The sequence below is a fragment of the Erythrolamprus reginae genome, chromosome 2 (genome assembly GCF_031021105.1).
Source record: "Erythrolamprus reginae isolate rEryReg1 chromosome 2, rEryReg1.hap1, whole genome shotgun sequence".
Taxonomy (NCBI): domain Eukaryota; kingdom Metazoa; phylum Chordata; class Lepidosauria; order Squamata; family Dipsadidae; genus Erythrolamprus; species Erythrolamprus reginae.
This window is the reverse complement of record NC_091951.1, coordinates 46472498-46489077: the sequence shown is the minus strand read 5'-3', so window position 1 is coordinate 46489077 and position 16580 is coordinate 46472498. Positions and strand designations below refer to the sequence as shown.

The 16580-nt window shown below is 44.6% G+C and overlaps 1 protein-coding gene and 1 pseudogene across 3 annotated transcripts; one reads left to right on the top strand and one right to left on the bottom strand.

The window, feature by feature from the left end:
* Positions 1-318: 318 nt before the first annotated feature.
* LOC139160339 (zinc finger protein 665-like) lies at positions 319-16049 on the bottom strand. 3 transcript variants are annotated; one of them, XM_070738106.1, is made up of 6 exons: positions 15741-16049; positions 10690-11091; positions 9430-9544; positions 9235-9302; positions 4916-5045; positions 319-3477 (listed from the first exon to the last, which is right to left on the bottom strand). In XM_070738106.1, the coding sequence occupies exons 2-6, from the start codon at positions 11077-11079 to the stop codon at positions 1709-1711; spliced, it is 2472 nt and encodes an 823-aa protein (XP_070594207.1). In that variant the 5' UTR covers positions 11080-11091; positions 15741-16049; the 3' UTR covers positions 319-1708. The 3 variants fall into 3 exon arrangements, with proteins under 3 accessions (XP_070594207.1, XP_070594209.1, XP_070594208.1); XM_070738108.1 differs by lacking the exon at positions 4916-5045 and having other exon boundaries at positions 666-3477; positions 15970-16034; XM_070738107.1 differs by lacking the exon at positions 4916-5045 and having other exon boundaries at positions 666-3477; positions 15741-15947.
* The window catches only part of LOC139160357 (zinc finger protein 721-like), a 42197-nt pseudogene continuing 41643 nt past the window's right edge, over positions 16027-16580 (top strand).

The window sequence follows — 16580 nt, the reverse complement described above, 5'->3', positions numbered from 1 at the left end:
TGCTTGGAGAAATAATTTCCCCCCTCCATCATATTAGCATACCTAAGTGCCAGTTACTTTATCTGACTCATTTTTGTTTTGGTTTCATAAAGACAATGTATGTTTTTTAAGAACTTTATAATCATTCTTATAAATGGCCAAAAGTATGAACAATAGTTCTGCAGCTGTTTTTAGAGCTGCAATCCCCAAACTTACAGTCAATGTTCCCTCTAATTTTTTTTCTGTGTGGGCGGAAAAGTATAGTGTCTGAGCGGCAGTCCCTTTGGGACTGGGCGGCATAGAAGTATAAACAAACAAACAAACAAACAAACAAACAAACAAGAAAAAAATTCCCTTCTTTTTTATTAAAAGAAATTAATAATAAAACAAAACCAAAATCTATTACAATTATTGCTATCTTCTCCTTTTTCCATCCCTGTCTCCTCCCCCCTTTGTGTGTGTGTGTGTGTGTGTGTGTGAACTCTTGAACCATTTCCAATAACAGGTGAGCTATTGGAAATGGTTAAAGAGTTCACACACACGCACACACACAAACAACTGGGGTTTTTTCTCTCTGTTATTATTTGGGTGCTTTTTACCATATGCTTTAAATCAAGAGTCATTTCTCTCTTTCTCTCTCCCCGTCTTGCTCTCTCTCTCTTTTTCTCACTTTCTCTCTCCCTCTCTTTCTATCTCTCTCTCTCTTTCTCTCATTTTCTTTCTCTCTTGCTTTCTTTCTCTCTCACTTTCTTTCTATCTCTCTTGCTTTCTTTCTCTTCTGTCTCTTGCTATCTCTCTCTCCCCCTTCTCTCTCTCTCTTTCTCACTTACTTTCTCTCTCCCTCTCTCTGTCAGCAAGGGGCCTGTGAGAGCGCCTGCCCTGCCTCTACTGCAGCCCCCTTGCTGAAAGTCTGGGACGAAAGCTCTCCCAGCGAAGGGGCTGCGAGAGGGGCGGGGTGGGCATTCCCAAAGCGTGTGGACAAAACCCTCTCTCGCAGCCCCCTGGCTGGGAGCGCAGAAGTGGAGAAGGAGAAGCCGCAGCCCCCGCCGCGGGAGAAGTCGCGCCCCAAGGCAGGAGGCGGTGGAGGAGGAGAGGGGGCAGATCGGGCGGGTGGGGGCAGGGCCGAGAGGCCAGGGGCGCGAGGGGGCCAGAGGCACCGTAGGGAGGCAGGGGCGGCCGCGGCTCCCTTTCCTTCTACTGCCGGCGCCTCCCTGCCCCTGCACACCCCCACAGGCTGGCAGGGGGATGGGGAGCGCACCCCCGTGGAAAAGGGTGCGCAGGGGGGTATTTTGGGGCGAGCACGTGTGCATAGGCGCAGCTTACAGGGAACACTGCTTACAGTATGTCATAAATTTGTTAGTCTCTAAAATGCTGCAAGGAATTTGCTACAAGAGATAAACACAACATCCTCTTTCCCCACCCCGCCCCCAAATCAACATTACTTTTGTTTTGAGCCCTCAAATATAAATAAGGTTCTCTATACATACTAAGAGTCTTTGTGGATCCTTTGATGGGAAGTAAGATTATAATTTTGGCTGAAGCCCTTTCCACCCTCCACGCATGTATATGGCTTCTTCCCTGTGTGGATCCTTTAATGGGATTTAAGTTCCTTGCTTGTTCTGAAGCTTTTCCCACACTCCATGCATTTGTATGGCTTCTCCCTTGTGTGGATCCTTTGATGGGATTTAAGTTGGATGCTTGTTCTGGAGTTCTTTCCACATTTCATGCATTAATATGGCTTCTCCTCTGTGTGGATCCTTTGATGGGACGTGAGATGACCATGTTGGCTGAAGCTCTTTCCAAACTCTATGCATTCATATGGCTTCTCCCCTGTGTGGATCCATTGATGGTATTTAAGTTGCTTGCTTGTTCTGAAGTCCTTTCCACACTCCATGCATTTATATGGTTTATGCCCTGTGTGGATTCTTTGATGGGAAGTAAGATCACTGCTTGTTCTGAAGTCCTTTCCACACTCCATGCATTTATATGGTTTCTGCCCTGAATGGATTCTTTGATGGGAAGTAAGAGTACCATGTTGGCTGAAGCCCTTTCCACACTCCACGCATTTATATGGCTTCTCCCCTGTGTGGATCCTTTGATGGCATTTAAGATCCTTACTTGTTGTGAACCTCTTTCCACACTCCATGCATTTATGTGGCTTCTCCCCTGTGTGGATCCTTTGATGGCATTTCAGATCCTTACTTGTTGTGAACCTCTTTCCACACTCCATGCATTTATATGGCTTCTCCCCTGTGTGCATCCTTTGATGGCATTTAAGATCCTTACTTGTTGTGAACCTCTTTCCACACTCCATGCATTTATGTGGCTTCTCCCCTGTGTGCACCCTTTGATGGGAACTAAGATTACCATGTTGGCTGAAGCTCTTTCCACACTCCATGCATTTATATGGCTTCTCTCCTGTGTGCACCCTTTGATGGGAAGTAAGATCCTTACTTGTTGTGAACCTCTTTCCACACTCCATGCATTTGTATGGCTTCTCCCCTGTGTGCACCCTTTGATGGGAAGTAAGATCCTTACTTGTTCTGAAGCTCTTTCCACACTCCATGCATTTGTATGGCTTCTCCCCTGTGTGCACCCTTTGATGGGAAGTAAGATCCTTACTTGTTGTGAACCTCTTTCCACACTCCATGCATTTGTATGACTTCTCCCCTGTGTGCACCCTTTGATGGGAAGTAAGAGTACCATGTTGGCTGAAGCTCTTTCCACACTCCATGCATTTATATGGCTTCTCTCCTGTGTGGATCTTTTGATGGCATTTAAGATCCTTACTTGTTGTGAACCTCTTTCCACACTCCCTGCATTTATGTGGCTTCTCCCCGGTGTGCACCCTTTGATGGGAAGTAAGAGTACCATGTTGGCTGAAGCTCTTTCCACACTCCATGCATTTATATGGCTTCTCTCCTGTGTGGATCCTTTGATGGCATTTCAGATCCTTACTTGTTGTGAACCTCTTTCCACACTCCATGCATTTATGTGGCTTCTCCGCTGTGCGGATCTTTTGATGGGAAGTAAGATCACTGCTTGTTCTGAAGCTCTTTCCACATTCCGTGCGTTTATATGGCTTCTTCCTTGCGCATGTCCTTTTATTAGCAATCTTGTTTCCATGTTCATTGCATTTATTTGATGTCTCTCCCCTGTGAAAGCCATTCTGTGACTCTGGAGACTCATTTTCTTGAGAAAGTGTGGATATCCAATATTTTTCTTGTCCTTTGGCCTGTAAAGGACAGGGTCCATTGACATCTAATATATCTTTGAAGAGTCTTACACCTTCTCCAATATATTTATTCTTTAGTTTTCCTGGTTGATCGATAACATCCTGAATTTGAGCAACAATCGAAGATGAGCTTTCCTTATTCCAGTTTTTTGATAGATTTCTTTCCTGCCTATGGAATTCTGTTTGAATTGCAGGTTTCTTCATTACGTCTCCATGTCCAAACACTTTGATTGGTTCTCCAGGGATGTCATTGTCATTATCACCTTCAAAGGGAAAGAGAAATGAACACGAGAGAAACATTAGGGGAAAAGATCACTCTCTATTTATTTAGATATATGTAAAATATATATTGATATAAATAATTACAATTATATACTGACGTCAAAGAAACGAATATTAATAATAAGTTATTAACAATGTTGGATATCGTATTGTTTTTGTTGTTGTTTGTTTAGGTTTTTCTTTCCCCATTCTCCTTATCTAATGTTTTCTTTTTTCTCTTTTGATATATGTATTTATCGTATTGTTTTTTGTTTCTATGTATGTATGTAAAACCTTTGAAAATTCCAAATATATTTTTTTTAAAGCGAGAAAGTTTAGGGAAAAGGATCACTCTGTCAAAAATCATATTAATTGTCTCTTTAATTGTGCCAAATTCTGTATATACTGTATATTTGTATCTTTATAATAGCATGGTATAGAAATGACAATACAGTGGTACCTCTACTTAAGAATGCCTCTACTTAAGAACTTTTCTAGATAAGAACCGGGTGTTCAAGATTTTTTTTTACCAGTTTCTACTTAAGAACCTGAACCTGGATAAATTTCCCAGGAAATTTGAGACCGGCACGAAGGCCCGGCCAGTTTTCTGCCATTCGCCCTGGGTTTCTTCTGTCTCTAGTGCAGTGTATGGGAGGCAGCTTTGCGCCGGGTGTATAGCTCCTGCTCGCTGCCTCAGTCCCTTTTTTTTTTAAGCCTTAAAGTTTAGGACTTTTTTGATTCTCGTTCCCTCACCTTCTTCCTTCAGCAGTAACTCTCCTCCTCCTCTTCCTCCTCCTCCTCCCACCCAAATTCCGAGCTTTTATTTCTTTCCTAATGGGTTTTCACGCATTATTTCCTCTTACATTGATTCCTATGGGAAAAATTGCTTCTACTTAAGAACCTGGTCATGGAACAAATTAAGTTCTTAAGTAGAGGCACCAATGTATCTTTATTGATGAGGCATAAAACTTTGTTAAGTCAAAAAATTTGAATGATAGGGAAGCACATAGAAACATAGAAGACTGACGGCAGAAAAATACCTCATGATCCATCTCGTTTGCCCTTATACTATTTCCTGTATTTTATCTTAGGATGGATATATGTTTATCCCAGGCATGTTTAAATTCAGTTACTGTGGATTTACCAACCACGTCTGCTGGAACATGGGGAAAAATAGTTGAAATCTGTGTGATGGGGTTTGCCATTACCTCAAAGTAACGAATTATTTTGTCACTAAAATATTTAAATATAAATATAAAAACAAATTGGATAGGGTACATCTACGCAGAATGCCACAGACCTATTTCCTACTTAGGAGACGTAGACAACCAGAACATTTCCTTCTCCTTCTGAAGACGGGATATCTATTTAGAGATGTTTTCGTAAAAACTGACTAATGACATTAACTACAAAAATGACTGGAGAATAGGAAACCCTTACCAAGAGAGGCCACATTCCTATAATTCTCCAGCATGACTTCCCGATACAGAACTTTTTGGTGAGGATCCAGCTGAGACCACTCACCCTCTGAGAAATAAACAGCCACCTCCTCAAAGAGCAGAAGACCCTCCTGAAAGGGGGAAAAAGTACAAAACAGACTGAGGAGGGACTGCAGGATCTCTCCTATTGCTTAGAAATTCCTAAAGCAAACATATACATTAAGATAAGTAGTTATGCTTAGAAAGAATCCATGGTTTAGAGGACAAAATGGACAGAACAAAAAGCGTTTGACTAAAGAAATATTTTGGGCACGCTTTACCAACTTGATTGATTATTTATGATGTTCAGTACCATTCAGGTTAAATAAGCCCAGTTTCCTTCTGGATCAATTGATCTTCCAAACACCCAGCCAGGCAGCCAACCATCATCAAAACACTCTTCCTTCTGCATCTATTAATTCATCCACAATCAAAAGGCCCTCAGTGTCTTGAGAGAATCAATGGGCAGGTGGGCCTTGGAAAACCCACTGGTAAGTGATACTAACCCTTCAGAAATGTGCCTGTAAACAAAGTAATTATTTGTAATGTTTTATGAAATGACTTATGTTGTCCGGAGAAGGAGCAATCCTGCTCATGCCCAATAGTTTCATGGAAGTGCTGGGAGAACTAAACCAGGGATGTCTGTGGTGTGTCATCAACATCCAGAGACTCCGCCCCTCCTGAGATTTCAAGGAAGCTTCTGGTGTTCTCAGCCCTTGGCTGGCATGTAAATAAGAAAATGGAGAACACTTTCTGAGGAAAACATTTCTTATCCTTTTGCAAATCTGGATTGTACTGCTGCTCGGAATATAAGCCTTACCCCCCTGCATGGAAGGAAGGTCTGTTTTTTTCAGATTTGTCCCAGCCCTCCCATCCTCTTTGAACCTTGGCCTCCCTCTTTGGCTAAAGTACAGGATAAATGGGGGAGAGAGGCCGCCTAGCAAAGGGGCTCACCTGCCTCTCCATGAGACCTCTCAGGTGACACAGTATGCAAAAACTAAAGTTTAGCAGCAGTACCAAAATCAAAACAAAGCGCTGCAAGTCCGTGCGCCCTTCCCATTTGTTGCCCCCCTTTTGGGGAAACGTTTCACCACCGCTGGTGTGATTCAGATTATATCCTTTGGAAGGGGGAAAGCGCAGCTGGAGGTGGGCGAGGAAAGCCAGGCTCCCCTTCCCCTATAGTTCCGTAAAGCCCATGAGGTTTTCCGTAGAGAAGCCGATTGTTTCTCACAGGGTTGGCCTCAGCACACGCTTCTGGCAGCAAACAGAATAGCGTTGTTGTTTCTCTCCAGGGCCCCTGAAATCCCCTTTCACTTTTCTGTCTTAAAATTCTGGGCTCTGTCAGTGGGGATGCTTCTTCCTTTCCCCACACAGTTCTCAGGAAGAGAAAGGACGCCCGGACTGGCAGCCCTTTCTTTTGATCTCCACACCGTGTTATCTGAAAGGACTCGTGAAGAGGTGGTCGAGCCCTTCATCCTTAGTTTCTGGGCTGAAGCAGAGGAGAAAAGCATGGGGGCAGAAGGAAGCCTCCACCTGCTGCCGATGCGTCCTGCAGTGGTCCCACTTTCTCTGAGTGGTGAGCGCATGAAAAACTAAGAGTGGACTTGCGTGCTGACGCTTGCATTGCAGAAGATGGCGAAGGCAGACAAGAGCCACCTTCCCTTTGGGAAGGAGCCTGCAGGCCATTTAACAGTAGGTCAAGCCGGTCTTATTCAGACCACATCCTACCACGTTTTGGAAAGGGGAAGGTGCAGCTGTTGTTGCCCATGCTGGATTTTTTTTAAAATTCCCTTCTAAACCATGCAGGTACAGCACCTGTAGTAGGTGGGGGGGAAGGCATGGGGCCACCCACTTTGTGTCCAGCAGTCACTGCAAGAACATTTCAGGCAGTTGCCGCGAGGCTAGTCCTGCTTTTTCCTTTTGACGCATTCGCAACTCCCTTGCAGCAACTGACATGAGCGACTGCCTGTGCTGGTGCTGGATTCATGGGACCTCTTTGCCCTCCTGGCAGTGCTGCTCTCGGCCACCCTTCTGGACTCCAGCTCCTGCCTGGCACAGGGCGAGTGGGCCAAGATCTACAACCTCCAGAGCACTCTCCCACCGCCGGTCTGGCAGGACCCTTTTGCCAGCGGCCACTGATGGAGCCACACTGCCTGACCAACCGCCGCCATAGAGTTGCGGAGCGCCTTTCTGCACATCTATTGCAGGCTATGACTTAGCCTGGCATTGACCTGGCCCTGGGCTCGAGGGCTGGCTGTGGGAGGCAGCATGGGCGTAGCATGGAAATCGCTGTGAAATCATATGATGTCGGTCCCAATAATTAGATGTACACAAACTGTCTAATTCATAAGAGGATTTAATATATACAAAAAGTTCAAAATAATAAAAGCCCTTAAAGAGTCTTTTTATTAAGAGAAGCAAATTAGCAATTATTTATACAGTGATCTCTCGGTTAGCGCGGGGTTTACGTTCCAAGACCTCCCGCGCTAACCGATTTCCGCGTTATACTGGATGCGGAAGTAAAAACCACCATCTGCGCATGTGCGCCATTTTTTTCATGGCCGCACATGTGCAGATGGTGGAGTTTGTGTGTGGGCGGCGGGGAAGACCAAGGGAAAGTTCCTTCAGCCGCCCAACAGCTGATCTGCTCCGCAGCGCGGAAGCAGCGAGGAGCCGAAGATGGGGTAAAGGCAAAGGGGAAACCCCATCTTCGGCTCCTTGCTGCTGCCGCGCTGCGGAGCGGATCAGGTGTTGGGCGGCTGAAGGAACCTTCCCTTGGTCTTCCCGCCGCCCAGGCAAAGGGGAATCCCCAAGATCGCTTGCCGCTTGCCGCTTTGCAGCTTGGAGCCTTGCTTCGCCTCCTTCGCTGCAATAGGCAAGCGGCAAGCGATCTTGAGAAAGAGAGAGAAAGGAGGGCGACTTGCCAGTCTACGCCCCCCTGGATGAACAGCCTCGCATGGCCCCAGCGCCGGGCTCCGCTGTTGCCTCCGCCCCCATTCGGCTCTGCAGCTGAGAGGCCTTCCCGGCAGAGCCCTCCCCAACAGCTCCCGCCGCCAGCGCAAAAAAGAAAAGAAAAAAAAATCCCCAAAAGAGGCAGGCACAAAGCGGGGGCACAAGGGGAGTTGCCCGGCAGAGGTTGCTTTTTTTCTTCTCGTGGGCAAGTGGAGGGGGGGAGAGAGAAGGGAGGAAGAGAGTGTGAGAGAGGAAGAAAGAGAGAGAGAAATGATAGAAAAAAGGGGAGAAAAAAGAGAAATGAGAAAATGATTGAAGCATAGTGACAGGAAAGAAAGAGAAAGAGACAGAGAAGTGACTCTTGGTGATGACGTATGACGTCATCGGGTGGGAAAAACCGTGGTATAGCAAAAAAAACGCGGACTTATTTTTTAATTAATATTTTTTGAAAAACCGCGTTGCAGCGTTTCGCGCTAATCGAGAACGCGCAAATCGAGGGATCACTGTACTTGGCTAAAATCCCAGAGCAAAGATAACACTGTAACAGTTACTAGTTGTAGACAGAGTTCTTAGATGAAGTCCTCAATAAATTATCTGGAGGAGCCAAAAACATTAGCGAAGCCAAGACAGTAACTGTTTAAATCCCAAAGCCAAAAGCAAGAGATAAGACAATTGCACAACGAGCGGTGTTGTTTCTCTGCAACAAGGTGGAGCATGCCTCACCCTTAAATATTGTGTGGTCATGACCCAATGACCAACAGCATTAGCTATGAGTGACTCTTCTCCTAGCCAATCAGGCATCTCTCTTCCTTGACCTTCGCACTCTGACATCCATCTCTGCCTCTGATTCACTGAGCCCTGGACCTGCTGTGTCATCTCTTGATTGGCTGAGCCCTGGACCTGCTGTGTCATCCCGATTGGCTGAGCTCTGAACATGCCGTGTTCTTCCCTGATTCGCTGAGCCCTGGACATGCTGTGTCATTCCTGAAGGCCCGGGCCCCTTATCACTGTCCCTGTCAGGTGCTATGTCTTTGGACTCAGACTCCATAACTAATTGTGAAGAACGCAAGCGAACCATCATAACTAGTCTTTAAAAAAAATCCTTAAAGGAACCAAAAATAGAGGGCAAAATGGTAGAAGACACTACATGTAGTTCTCGACTAAAAAATGTTTTTAGTTTTTAGTCACTGTTGAAAGTTATACAGCAGCGAAAAAAATGACATGCCCATTTTTCACACTTATGACCGTATTACCTGTGCTATCTACCTCCTCTGATTTCCTGAGGGAAATGGAAAATATAAATCAAGTAAATGATTGTTCTTCTGTTACCTGAGTTAGAGCTTCAATCCTGGTTTCTGCTCCCTCAAAACAAAGTGTTAAGTTTCTTCTATTCTTCCCTGTGAGGGAGACAGAATTTCAAAAGGCATAATTAGTAAAATGGGAGGAGATACGCTGTAGAGAATAGGACACAGAAAAGATGAGAAATTTATGAATTCTCAAAGGAGTGGAAGGACCTTATACTACCTCCTGAGGTGTCCTGATTTGAACCTTCCCGAGAGATCTCCCTGAAAATCTGTTCTTGAGGGAGGTTTGACGGATGCCTCTTTCTCTCAGGATCTCTGATCTCCATTGCGAAGGACTTGAAATAGGAGAAAAGAATTAATGGTCATCACAAATCATAAAGTGGTTTCTTTTCCAGTGAACATCACAGCAAATCACTCGGTGTCGATCAATTAGGCTGGGAAGTAAGAAATAAATTGCTGTGCAAAATCTTTCTTCTAGAATGGATACGAGAACTACCGGTATATAAAGATTAGTGAAGGATTACCACATAGTATGGATGCCAGGAAAGTCTGGTAAGAAGACATCAAAATTTGAATACGTTGATCCAAAGGCAAAGACTTTTATATAGAATATAATGCCTGAACAAGTGAAAGACATGTAGTTGATGACTTTAAAATTGGTATTAAATTATAATGCAAAATGAATCTTTTATTAAATGATGCATCCTTCTACTAAACACTGATAAATTACCAAAGATATATAAAGACATTTCAAATACATGTTTGAAATTTAAATGTAAAAAAGGAACTTTTTACCAACTCTGCTGGATCTTTGACAAAGCAAAGAAATACAAGGGTCAGATTTATATATTACTTTCAGGAGATTCTCAAAGTGGGTATGGAAATCAAACCAAAAACTTTTCTTTTAGATTTAATACAAAAAGAGATTGAAAAACAATCTTGAATTTTGCTGTTATATATGTTGAGAATGACAAGAACGCTCTATGCATAAAAGCGGAAGGATACTTTAATGGCCACAATGGAGAAGTTTTTGGGAAAACTGATGCAACTACCAGAGATACCAAAATCAATTACTTTAGTTAAAGAAAAGACCACACCCAACCTTCTTTCTACTTTGGAACCACTATTTGGTTTTGTTCTTGAGATGGAAAATAATGAAACTTTGAGTTTTGCTCATTACGTAGGTTTGTAGTTAAAGAATTTGCCAGTATATATTAAATATGTAAAACATTGAACCTGTAATGTTACCATTTTAACATTTTATGTGACTGTTCTAAAAAAAGTCAATGATTTTCTTTCTTCTCCTCCCGTTTCTTTCCCCTCACTTCCCTTCCCTTCCTTCCCCTCATTTTCTACTTTTTCATTTTCTGTGTTTTATATCTTGATAAGCTTAATAAAACTATGAAAAGGGTACAAAAATGTGAATATATTATCTATTATATTCAACTTTTTCTGGTATCCGAAGAGGAAGTCCTCTCACCTGCAAGTCAACCTGCTCCTCCTTCTCCTCCTCTGCCTGACTCAAGAGGAAGCCTTCCACCAGGGCCACCGCCTGGGAACTGGTCTCTGCTCCACACTCCCGCACCCAGCTCTCCATCTGCAGGGGCAGAAGCGCCAGGAACTGCTCCAGAACTACCAGGTCCAGCATCTGCGCATTTGTGTGCTTTTCTAGTGTCAACCATCCATTACAAAAGTAGTGGAGTTGGCTGCAAAGTCCTCGGGGATCCTCATCCTCCTGACCTCGTGGAAGGATGGTTTCGTCTTCCAGCATCTTCTGCCCAGTTCTTGCCAAGATCTCCCCGTGGATTCCAGACTGAGCACCGGAAGGGCCTTTTCCAGCTCCCCCACTTGCTAAAGGAAGGCTTGCCATTCTTTCCCTGTCCTATAACACAATTATAAATTAATGCAAGGAAAATTGTACATCTCCAAATGTTTTTTTCATTTTTTTGGAAGTAATATCCATCTGGTTAATTTCCAATACAGGAGGCTGGCACTGGAAATAAAATGGAGGCTGGAGGCTGATTGGAAAGGGAAAATAAAATCCCTTTATTGTTGAAGCACAACAGAGGTGGGATTCAGCAGGTTCTCGCCAGTTCTGGATAATCGGTAGCCGAAAATTTGAGTAGTTTGGAGAACCAGTAAATACCACAGCTCACTCGCCCCACCTCCAGCTCTTCTCTGCCTCCCGAGTCTCAGCTAATCAGGAGGAAATGGGAATTTTACAGTAAGCTTCCCCTGCCATACTCACCAAATCACGCCCACCAAGCCATTCCCACCAAACCACACCACACCCAGCAAGCAACACCATGACCACTAAGCCACTCCATGTCCATAGAATCGGTAGCAAATATTCTTGAATTCGGCCACTGAAGCAGAACCACCAATCTCATGTGATTCTGGGACAGCTGGAAAAATGGAGTTTAGAGTGGGTGGATTTTAGATCTTCTGGATTCCTATGGGGTCATATAGGGGTCATTATTGGCTCTATAGACAAAAGGAGAAATTGCAAGCCCAAGGCTGTTTGTCTGAACTAACTTTGTCAACCTTTGCCTTAAATTGTGTTGCATATCTGAGCTTTCTGCCTGACCCAGGCTTTCTGAAAGGATTACCAAATCTGGATTTCTAAAAGCTGGCCTCCTCAGTTTCCATTTGGGACAGGGAGACTGAGGCTGGTTGCTGCCAACCTTGAGAGCGGTTTCTCCATTTCTCCCTTTGGGGGAAATACAATATTCTGCTTCTTTTTAATATTCCCCCAAATATTTCATTCTTCAGGGTGGAGTAGGGTTCCCACACATTCATAGCAATGTTCAGTTAGCCATGGGAATACCTAAAGTCCTCATTGCCGAAGATCTACATATTGTGATTCTCCTATAACAGGGGTTGGCAACCTGCAGCTCTGGGGTCGCATGCATCTCTTTGGGCGTTCTCCTGTGGCTCTCTGTTCCATCACTGGCTAGCCTCTCCCCTCCCCCACCTCTCTCTCACCTGGCAGGAGAAGGTAAGGGCAATAGCGGGAATGGAGAAGTGGCTGGGGCCAATTCTCCGGCGCTGGTTGAAGAACGATTACCACCTCTGGCGGAGACTTCCCTTCAGGCAACCCTCCTCACCCTCTAATGACCCCCTGGATGGATGTGGTGGGGCTGGGAGTGTACGCACGCACAGGGAGACCTTTCTCAAGCGACTTTCCAAATGCCGTAAAGGCACATGCAGTGGTTGGCCATCCGCTTAAGGAAGGTCTATGTATCTGGCTTCTCTCCTGTCCTAAGGATTTGGCCATCAGCTCACCATGCTCCCCCTCCCCCAGCTCCTCGGCTGAGTGGTGAAAGCATAAGCTTCGGCTCAAAGTAGCAGGAAGCGAATTCTTAAGTGTTTTGGTGCTCACTTAAGGAGGATCTCCCTGCACACACGCACTCTCCTGCCTCTGCCACAGCTAGCCAGGGAATCACGAGAGAGGGAGGAGGGTTGCCCAAAGGGAAGCCTCCTCTGTTGGTGATAAGAAGGGGAGAGAAATGGGAGAGGAAGACTAGAGAAAGAGAGAGATGCAGGAGAGAGCAATGAGAGAGGGAGATATGAGAGAGGGAGAGAAAGAGATGGGAGGGAGACAGAGGAGAGGGAGAAAGAGAGAGAGAGGGAGGTGAGCAAGAGAGAGGGGGGAAAGGGAGGAAGGAAGAGAGAGAGACAAAATAGGAAGAAAAGGAGAGAAAGAAAGAGCGAAAGGGAGGGAAGAAGGGAGAAAGAAAAATAGAGAAAGGGGGAGAAAGAGAAAAAAGAAAGAGGGAGAAAGGGAAGAGAGAGAAAGAGAAAAAAGAGAGGAAGGGAGAAAGAAAGAAAGAAAGAAAGAAAGAAAGAAAGAGCTCAAAGGGTTAGGGTAAAGAGAGAGTCCGGAATCCTAGAAAGGCACAAACTGAATGATTGCATTTCCTTCCCAACTTGTAACAGGCCCCCGAAGCTGAAGTGTTCCCCCGGTGGATTTTCTGTGCATGGGAGATTCTCATGCAAAGAGCAGAGAAATATTGCATTGCCTTTTATAAAAGAAAAGAAAAGAAAGAGAAGCTTTTATTTTTTTCCACAGTCTCCATATATGCGTCCATGCACACACCATGAATCATAGCAAGATATGAACAGTTACACATTTCTATAATATGAATCAGAGGTATAATAGGAAGATCTCTGGTTTCAGTTTTATACTTGTTTCACCATTTTTTCTATAGAAACATAGAAGACTGACGGCAGAAAAAGACCTCATGGTCCATCTAGTCTGCCCTTATACTATTTTCTTTATTTTACCTTAGGATGGATATATGTTTATCCCAGGCATGTTTAAATTCAGTTTCTGTGGATTTATCTACCATGTCTGCTGGAAGTTTGTTTATCCACATTTGAATTGAGTTCCAATATGCTTGTGTTTCTTCACATGTCCACCCTATATTTTTTTGTGTTTTGCATTTTTTTGACTTTTATGCCATTTCTCTCTGAACTTACAACATATAATAAAACAATATATAACATTTTAGATCCAATTAATTAAATATAAAATATCAAAACCCCTAATGCTATAAAAAACAGTCAATCCCATTTAATCAACTTTTTCACAACACATTAATCAGTCAGTGGGCAAGAATCTAATGGCCCCAAGCTTGGTGGCATAAATGAGTCTTAAGATTCTTGTGCAAGACAAGGAGGGAGCTGATTCAAGGGCTGGGGCCCCCACAGAGAAGGCTCTTCCCCTAGGCCCCGCCAAATGACATTGTCTAGCTAGTTGATGGGATGTGGAGAAGGCGAACTCTGTGGGACCTAACCGGTCGCTAGGATTTGTGCGGAAGAAGGTGGTCCCGTAGGTATTCTGGCCCGATGCCACAGTGTTTGGTCGGATTTGGATTTAGTTTTTCTTTAGCACTTCTCTAGACATCTCTTCTGGCATTTCATCCCCCGGAGTTCGTCAGTGAACCAAGGAGATCTCCAAGGTCTACTACCACAGAGAGGTCGCAAAGGCGCAATTCGGTCTAGAGCCCCCGCTGCCGCCATGTTCCAGGCAGTAGCAAACGAATTTCACGAACTACATACAAGCAAATTCAGTAAAACTCCCAAGCGCTTTCTGAAAGCCCACTGGGTCCATTAGGCGTCTGGGGCAGACCCACAAACCTAAACACTCAAAGAGCCATTAGAACCCATTTCTCACAGGAAAAAAAAAAACACTGGGAGCCACTAAACCTGAGTGGACATGGCTAACTTGACATCACTCACTTCCACACAGTCACATGAACCCACCTAGCCACGCATACCCAGCTGGTCATTCGGACAGAGAACTGGGAACCACAAAACCCTTCTATGTCTCTCTCTCTCCTTCCCCCCCCCCCTCTCTGTAGTCTCTGTGTTAAAGTTTTAAGTCTTAGTTAAACGGTATGTTGAATAAAACTTGATATCATACTTAATAATGATATTATTTATTGATAAAATTATATTCATTTATTGTAATTTATTGTATGCATAAAATAAAATTGTGGCAATGACTGACAAACACTAATGTGAACAATGGGCTTGCCTTGGGTATGTCAGGTTTGAATGATGTTGCTTTTAATTTTAGGCACGATTCCAGGTTCTCATCAATAAGACAACTTCTCAGTTTATTCTTGACAAGGTTCATGCTTGAAAATTATTGTTCACATAAATATGTAGACCCCAATAAGGAAAGAACAGCAAACGCTAGTTTTTTTAGTTGGTTATATGAGTCAGGAATACTATTCCAGGTGTTAAAAATCAACATATCTTCTTTCTCCAGGTTAATAGCAACAGTCAGAATGACTTCCAGCCGATGCCAGGCAAAGCTGTAAAATAAGGATCTTCGGACCTGCAGCCTGCTTTTGAGTCATCTTCTTTCAACATCTCTTCCAAAACTCTGCCTGTTTTCAGTTCCTCTGGATTCCAGTGGGCTCTTTTATGACTTGTGGACTTCAACTCCCAGAATTCCTGAGACAATCATGCTAGCTCAGACATTCTAGGAGTTGAAGTGATCAAAGAGCCATCTTTACCCACGTGGGAAGAAGAGGAAATCCAACGGCTGCTGCCTTCTGAGTTTGCCTCGTTTCCTCCATCCCGGCATGCAAATCAAGAGAGTTTTCTAATAACGTCAAATGCAACTGACATTTTGCAAGGCAGACCAGTCATTCTGTAACAAGACCACAGACTTTACCCAATGGCTCGCATAGCCTGAGGCTGATAGTACTGTATCTGCATCACCATCAGACAAGCGAGATAAATTGCTTGCTTTTGCTCCCCCCCATCACCAAGCCTTTTATTCCCACCTTTTTAGCTGTATTATTCCATCACTACAAGCATGAACCCAGGCCGCAAAATTCCTAGTAGATTCTTCCAAATTAAACAAAATTACTGAGGAAATTTATGCTTAGTTCCCACGAAATAAAGAGGGAGGGGGGGGAAACAGGCAAGGAGCCTCAATGCGGAGAGTGCAGCCTGCTGCTCAAGTCAATTGTAATGAAACAAAGCTGGACTTTCAGCCCAAGGGACACATACCGGGTAACTTAAACCTCCACTTCAGTTCCAAGGTTGATCCTGCAAGGCCCTTTTTCTCGGGGATTCAGACTTTGGCAACAGGAGATGTTCAAAGCCCTCAGCAGCCAACCCCGTTGGCAGGGGCGGGGAAAGTTGGCTCTGTTATGACTCTGGACTTCAACTCCCAGAATTCCTGAGCTAGCATGAGATTCCTGCTAAAGGCTCACGAGGTCCCTTGCCCAGCAATTACCTCGCTCTCCTGGGATGCCGCTCTCGTTGGAGGAGGCTGCAAGCCGTGAAGGGCTACCAAAATGGTTACTCCCACACTGTGGCGGATTTTGTGGGTGTGGCCAATTTCCCCCGCCCCTTCCAGGGACCACCCACAGCAAGGGGGTTGGCTGCTGAGGGCTTTGAACATCTCCTGCTGCAAAAGTCTTGAATCCCTGAGAAAAAGGGCCTTGCAGGATCAACCTTGGAACTGAAGTGGAGATTTAAGTTACCCGGTATGTGTCCCTTGGGCTGAAAAGTCCAGCTTTGCTTGATTACAATTGACTTGAGCAGCAGGCTTCACTCTCCGCATTGAGGCTCCTTGCCTGTTTCCCTCTCCCCCTCCACTCTTTATTTCGTGGGAACTAAGCATAAATTTCCTCAGTAATTTGGCAGAATCTACTTGGGAATGTTGCAGCCTGGGTCCATGCTTGTAGTGATGGAATAATACAGCTAAAAAGGTGGGAATAAAAGGCTTGGTGAGGGGGGGGGGGGGCGGCAAAAATCAAGGAATTTATCCCTCTTGTCTGATGGTGATGCAGATACAGTTACTATCAGCCTCAGGCTATGCCAGCCATTGGGTAAAGTCTGTGG